The 7,683-nt window shown below is 39.4% G+C and overlaps 1 protein-coding gene across 3 annotated transcripts in view; it reads left to right on the top strand.

The window, feature by feature from the left end:
* ANKRD6 (ankyrin repeat domain 6) overlaps positions 1 to 7,683 on the top strand; it is a 165,219-nt gene that overhangs the window by 128,680 nt on the left and 28,856 nt on the right. For all 3 annotated transcript variants that reach the window (XM_019520346.1, XM_019520348.1, XM_019520347.1), the window contains 5 exons: positions 1,214 to 1,312; positions 3,107 to 3,205; positions 5,323 to 5,421; positions 7,132 to 7,230; positions 7,463 to 7,540. In XM_019520346.1, the coding sequence (XP_019375891.1) occupies positions 1,214 to 1,312; positions 3,107 to 3,205; positions 5,323 to 5,421; positions 7,132 to 7,230; positions 7,463 to 7,540 (474 nt within the window). The remainder of the gene's footprint in view (positions 1 to 1,213; positions 1,313 to 3,106; positions 3,206 to 5,322; positions 5,422 to 7,131; positions 7,231 to 7,462; positions 7,541 to 7,683) is intronic.

Raw genomic sequence — 7,683 nt, 5'->3', positions numbered from 1 at the left:
TTGGTTCTCTGAGATTAACGTTAGAGCAGGGATTCTCAATCCCTGGTTGGCTGCCGGAACAGAAGTGGCTGCAGACCAGCAAACTGTGGTGCCCCAGAGCCAGGCAGAGAGGCCATGGCTCTTTCTGCAGGGCCCGTGCCAGCGCAGGGTTTGGCCCACAGGGGCGCGGGTATCCTTACCTGTCTTCCGGCTGGAAATTCTGGCCGTGGTCAGCTGTGATTGCTGGGTTGCGGTTTGCCAGGCGGTGGCAGAAAAGCTTTGGGAACCACTGCTTTAGGGTGTAGACAAAGCATGAGTAGTAGGTCTGTACTTAAAATCTCTTATCCTTTAGATATTTGAATTCATAGTTTACCTAAGACTGATAATAAAAGCAAATCTTTACCACCTGAAATTCACATCCACCCTAGTTTCCCCTTCCTTGCTCAGAAAATAAAAGTTCTTGGCTGTAAATTAATATGGAAATAAATAAGACCAACCTAAAACTATAAGAAAAAACTTTCAGTGATGCTTTCCTCACCTGTGTGACTTTTTGAAAGACGCAAGAAAAGTAATTTTGGGCCTTTGCTACTCTCTAGTGTGATGTTTGAGTACTTTTCACTCGGTGGGCCTATTGCTTGCTGTCATTCTCATGGCATAAATGTATGCAGCTTGCTGAGAATTAACTGCATTTCATAGCTACATACACTATAAAAACTATTGCCATGTTCATATAAATATCATGGACATCAGTTTTAAATCACACCATGTGGAACTCCACATAGAAGCTTTATGTCCTTTTGTTGTAAAGTTTCTGGCATTTCAGCTAAAGGACAATTCTTGTTGGGCTGCCACTACTTCTAAGGCTTATTATCTCTGTGGCACAGCCTCTAGGGGACCATACAGTCACAAATGTCTGAACAGGTTTATTCTAACCAATAAAAAGCAATGCAGCACATACCAAATGCACAGGTCATTAATATGTTATCTTTGGTTAGGAACTGAGAGGATGGTAACATAGAAGAGTGGATGCCTGAAGGAAAATAAATGCCTATAGAAGGTTTTTTAAGCCTAAGTCTGGTGTACTTGTGCTTTTCCCCAAACGAAAATTGATGAGAAGGAAAAGAGATTTGTTTTAATGTCCAAATAGGTGCACAGCACTGAATCCTGGATGTGACTTTCCTCTGTACGGAGATACTGCATTTTAAACTATTGCTCTTGTGATTCTGCCCTTCAGGATGGCAATACAGCTCTTCATGAAGCATCTTGGCATGGATTCAGTCAGTCTGCCAAACTGCTTGTTAAAGCAGGAGCTAATGTTCTTGCCAGAAACAAGGTGAGACACATGCTGAATGTGCTTTCAGTTCTGATATGAAATGTCTGTTCCTCATCACTGTTGATTTTTGATAGTGACACATCTCAACAGGCAGTAGTCCAGTTCCTAGTGAGATTTCTCATTTCATTTGAATTAATTATGCCTGAATGATTCTACCACAGACAATAGAAAATTTATATTTTGACAGCTGACACAGGAGAAGCTCAGTAATACTTTGAATGATACATTAATTATGACTGAAGAATAATGGGATTCCTATGGAAACCTCAACGGAGCCCTAATTTATATTGAATGGATTCATTGTGCTTGTGATTAAATTGAATATTAGTTGAACTAATGGGAAAATAGCATTAAGAATCTAACTTAGCAGAAATTAGGCAGCTGAATCTATATGCAAACCACGTAGAAAAGAAAACGGTATCTGTAAATGTCTCTCTTCTCATATTGTATCTGGTGAACTGTTTAGAAAGGAGAATTAACAAAGCAAGGGGTCTTATCTCCCATCAGAACTGCAGACAGGATATTTTACAGCACAACAAGAAGTTAGGAAGTAAGGGCTGTAAAACTATTATAAATCAGTGCAATGAAACCATGAAATAAAGTTTTTTTATTAAGATTAAAATAAACTACTTTATTAAGATCAAAATAAAGTACCTACTGGAGGCTAGTCTTCAAATCGCCTAATCAAAAAGGTTAATGAAATAATTTCAAACGCAGCAAAGGGCAACAAACAGTATGTGGTAAAATAGGGTTTGGAATTTTTCAGCTGAGCATTCATAGTGTATGGATATCACTATCTCCTTTGTTACAGGCAATAGGAATTATGGGGCATAAGGCGTTTGATTTTATCTTTGAACATACTTAAAGAAAAACTGCATAACATTTCATTAAAGAAAACTATAAAAATATTACACAAGCAGACAGTTTAGAAGAGCTGCAATCTGTAAAGCTAAATCGTACTATGAAAACAAAGGAAAAGAGGAAAGAAATTAGAAGAAAGGAAACGCCTACTAATGTAAGACAGGCATAGCCCCATATTCAGTCACAGTTATTTGTGGTTACTTTTATAATTGCAACTCTCTGATGATGCTGTTTCAATCGACTGTTGCACCCTTTCTGTTATATTAGGTCCCCAGTTTAATTTTCAGTTTCTAAAGTTTAATTATTTTGCCATCATAATATTTATGCTTAGTCATATTAGACATTTCTTTAGATAACTCCCATAATGATGCATATTATTAGAGAATAGCAGCGTCTCACTTTCTCATTCCATGAACCTTTATACAATACGTGTATAATTTTTATGGTTCTGTTTAAAATATGACTTGCTGTCCTATGTGCTTGGGTACTACAGAGCAATAGAAGATGTTAACATCAAAGGAGCTATAAATACTGGATAAACTGCCAATCATTTTGAGACAGCCCTTTATCAAAGTGTGTGAATACAACAGAGTGACAAAACTAAGTTGTTATGGCAGTCCAGATTTCCTCATATTGGCCGGTACCTGCTTCTGCTGTGTCCTGAAGGAGATAACACTATGGCAGAGTGGGAATATAGTTCATAACTTTGACTTTTTGCTGAGGAAAACAACTGGCAGATTGTTTTAATGATGTGGAGATTTGTCCAACAGGAGCTGCTAAGAGACTGCAAATTCATTTTTCATAGGCAAATTTTCTCCAAGTATAAAAGTCTAGCATGAATGAAGACACACAGATTGAAATGTGACACCTTTTTTTAGGATTTATGTCAATTTTCTAAAGATGGCTTTCTTATCTTTCTGTATCTTTCCGAAGGCAGGTAACACACCTCTGCACTTGGCTTGCCAGAATAGTCATTCTCAAAGCACTCGTGTTCTGTTACTTGGAGGATCTCGGGCGGATCTCAAGAATAATGTGAGTTTCAAACTAATGGGGGGGTATTTATTATTATTTTGCTCCAGCTTCTGGAACTAAAACTTGAAAAATACTATGGTATGAGTTTTTTATTAGGAGGATGGAGGAAAATTGCAACTGTAGACTGGCTAAACGTACTTCTAAAATGTCTGGTGAAAAAAATTATCAAAATTTGAGTTTCTTAGGTGGGAGGAAGAAACAGTAAAAGACCTTGGTCTGTGTAACAGTTAACAGCACAAGCTATCCTTGATCATACATTTACAACCTACGTGGCCCTACCCAAGTGCTGAACTGGAAGCCTGTAAATGAAGGCTCCTCTGTAACTGCATGATGGAAATCCTGAGGTGGGGTCAGGCACCTATGCGGACCAACAAAATTCCTTAGAGATATTCCATCATCAGGGCACATTACCTCAAATTGTGTAGGTCAGCCAAACTGGAGAGCTGCAGATGGTTTTGAATTTTCAAATTGCTTCCTTTGCTTTTGTGGTTCTTAAAATAGGAACAGAAAATAAGCATTGAAGCCAGATATTTGAAAGTGTAAATATTAGCAAAGCCTGCAGAAAAGCAGAGTTTTCTAAAAGCCTTAGGCCTTTTTATCTGTATTCACTGTACAACTTCCAGTGCACGGGCCAAATTATTGTTCTGTCTCTCCTTTCTCTCCCTCCCCTCTTCTTATTGGTGATATTTTAGGCTAGGTACAGCCATTTGGGAGGTTAGATTGCATTAAAATGGCCACCCAATCTAACTTAGTTTACCCAGGTGCAGACCTTACACTTAGATCCCTAGTTAAGTCCATCTAAGTGTGAACTGTACAGAAGTTCAGGAAGGTTAGATTGGTCTAAAAATGGCTAACCTGATCTAAATTAATCTTACCTTGGAGATAGTTTAACTTAGATTGGGTATGGCGATACCAGTTTAACTGAATTTCTGTACAGTTCCCAGCACAACCCGGGGGCTGGGCAAGCCCAGCTGCTGGCCCCAGCCCTGGGGTTGTGCTTTCCCTACCCCCATGGCACCAGGCTATTATTAGCCCCCTAGCCCCTCACCCTACTCCCAGATGGAGAGTACTCTCCCACAGACCAGCCACCCTCACTCCCCCCGCAGCCCACCAAAGCCCCCGTCCCCATTCCTCCCAGACCCAACAATGCTCCTGCACTGCCACAGAACCCACTTGCCCCCCCACATTCTGCCAACCCTCCCAGACCCCAGCTGTCCCCCCGATCATGTGTACTAGCCCCGCCCCCCTCACCCTCCATCCTGACTCGCCTTAGATTGGGTGGCCATTTTTAACTAGATCTAACCTCTCCTGCTCTTCCTGAATGGTCTGTACATACTGTTAGGGTTATAGCGGTACTGCTATATACTGCTTTGTTCTGCCGTGTATACTGGATATGTTGTTGTGCTGTATAGTTCTGGTTTTAGTAGAAGTGTCATGGTTTTTCAAAACAGACCAACCTAACATAATAATTTTAATAGGGTGTTTTATCTAGGAAACTGGTATTGAAATAGAAAGGGGTATGTCATAGAATTGTAGGGTTGGAAGACACCTTAGAGGTTATGTGCTCCCTGATATATATAAAATTCCTGGAACAGACTGCCTTTTGACCTGTTCCATCATTTGTGCCCTTCATCTTCCTCAGCTAACTATCTTTTAAGCACTATGTGAAGCAAAATGGTTCTTCCTGTTGTTGTTTGTTTCAGTAGACAACACTTGCTTGAGATGTGTTGAAGGATCAAGACAGTTATAACCTTTTCCAAATTTAGAGTCCTGGCTATACATAAGTGTGTGGCCCAATCCTCAGTTGGTGTCAACTGTTAGCTGTTTTGAGGCCAATGGCCACCTGAGGACCTAGTTCACAGCCTCCTTGAGGCTTGCACCCTTCTACAAGATAACCATGCACTCTACAGTACTGGAGACAAATCATTTGATTTCCCAGCAATACATATAATTTCAGAGGAAAAAATATATATGGGTCTCTGTAGGAAATAATGCAGCAAAGACCCATGTCATTCACCACATCTCCAGCTCAGTATTAAATAGCTTTATTATTTCATCCCCAAAACACAAGCTTTTCTATTATGATAATATGCTTACAGCTTTGTTTCTGTTTGCAGGCAGGAGATACCTGTTTGCACGTTGCTGCTCGTTATAATCACTTGCCCATCATTAGGGTACTCCTCAGTGCTTTCTGTTCTGTCCATGAAAAGAACCAGGTCAGTGCATGAATCTCACCACAGTTATACACCCTTTTTATAAGGCTAATAATTGGAACAAAGAACCTTGACTTGGTTGGGCGTGTTGGAGTAGTCTCTAATTAATACACATCTTACAGTGATATTAAGAAGCCTGGGCTTCCAAAAATAGCCTTAAAGGAATGGTGTGCCTGTGACATATTATCATTTCAGGGCATGTCATTGCATTTACATTTCTTATTTATAACATTTCATAGTTATTATATTTTATGCAAATAAGGTTTTTGTTTAAGAAATGGGAAATAGAGGTTGGAGCAGGGATTAGGAGTCGGGACCTCTGGGCTTTAGTCCCCCATTCCGCTGCTAATTTAGTATATGGTGACACTGGGCAAGGTACTTTACCTCATTACGTATCACTTTGCTCACCCATAGAAGAGGGTTAATGCCATTACCTCCTTTGCAGAGGTATGGAAACAGAGCTCATTTTGAAGGTGCTTAATGTACTGTATCCATGAAGAGTTTTTATTAACATTTGTGTTTTATTTTTTTGTCCTTGTGCTTGTGGGAAGCAAAAACTGAAGGGAAAACTTGTTTTAAGTACAAAGTAATGATCAGTCTAAACTAGGATTAACCATCCAGATTTGTTTTAGAATGCAAACAAGCAACTGAATGCTGTCCCTACAGCACTGATAGGGTGGTATAACAGAATGGATTAGCATGTTAAAATGGACTAAAGCTGCTAAGAAAAGCAAAATTATATGGTACTTTACCAAATCAACTCATGTTACTAAATAACTTTCTGTATAGGGTACAGGATCCCATGGATGTTTTCTAATTTGTATATTTAATCTTGTTTTCCAGATAGGGAGTATTCCAGATAGGGAGTATTACAACTAATGGAATAGGTTTAAACCAAATGAAGTTCACTATATAATTTCATTTTAGGAAACGAATCAAGTTGCTTATAAAAATGAGCTACTGAATGCTATTACCTAGAATAAGGATAGTGTAAACTGAAACTGTTTCCTCTTTACCCTGAAGTATTATCCACGAGGGCCAAACATGCTTCTCTCTTAAACTGATGCTGGCAAGTGTTAGCTGAGACTGAGCATGGTCAAAGTTATTTTCACTTGCACTTCAGGTTCCTGGCCAGAGATGAAGGGCAGTGGTGCAGTGCTTTGATCTTACATTGCATAGCTTCTTATGTAGCTGTGTTCCCAGAATCATGTTTTCTTTAAGGAACATCACTGTACCAAGATCAAGCAGTGTTTTGCTGCTATATGATTATTTTCCAGGACATATCTTATACAGAAGTGGCTCATTTGTTTGTGACCATCAAAGTTCAAACCACCAAATCTACACAACTGGAAAAGAAATAGGGATATGCTGCAAGGCCCAGTTCTGCCCTCTAAGACATTCTAGGTCCTGCAACTGGAGGCAGAATTGATCCATTTGCTTTCTCATTTCCAAAACAATGTTCCTTGGTGCACAGTCACACAGATCACTTATTTTATCTGAAACATATATAACCACAGCTCTAACTACCTTCTCAAAGCAGTGTGAGTTAGTCTATCCTTTAAAGCTTACCTATTTTTGACCAACCCTAATTAGATCTTAGCAATCTTGTAACTAAATGTAGACATAATAAATGGGCATAAGAAACTGAAAATACAGTATGATAGAAAACAGAGATATCTATTAGCATTTTGTATGTTGCTTTGTACATTTCAGGCTGGAGATACTGCACTACATGTAGCTGCTGCACTAAATCATAAAAAGGTGGTTAAACTCTTACTGGAAGCAGGAGCTGATGCATCCATTGTCAACAGTGTAAGTAGAATGTAGAATCCCTTTGGGCTCTTATCTTCACGTTTCAGAGAGAACTTCCTGCAGATTGTGTAAGTCTCAGCTGACAATATGTGGATGTTAGTTCCTGAATAAATCAAGGTGCTTGATTATATGACACGTGCACACAGACTGTTTAACAACTTAATTTTAGATGTTTCATGATTTATTAGCTTGATGCTGACTGAAAGAAATAATTTATTTCTTGTCCTTTCAGGCAGGTCAGACACCTCTAGAGGTTGCCAGACAGCACAATAATGCAGAGGTTGCTCTTCTCCTCACTAAAGCATCTCAGGTACATTTTAACTGTCTTTTTCTTTCTCTTTTTGAGCAATAACCCCAAGGTATCAGCTGACAGGAACATTCTGGGATATCTTCTGGGCCACATGCCTGGAACTGAAGCCGGGTTCTAGGCAATGGGCTCAATCTGCCTAAATC

The sequence above is a fragment of the Gavialis gangeticus genome, unplaced genomic scaffold, assembly GCF_001723915.1.
Source record: "Gavialis gangeticus isolate Ggan-Ray unplaced genomic scaffold, GavGan_comp1, whole genome shotgun sequence".
Taxonomy (NCBI): Eukaryota; Metazoa; Chordata; order Crocodylia; family Gavialidae; genus Gavialis; species Gavialis gangeticus.
Note: the sequence above shows the minus strand (reverse complement) of the source record. Positions and strands in the feature narration are given on the sequence as shown.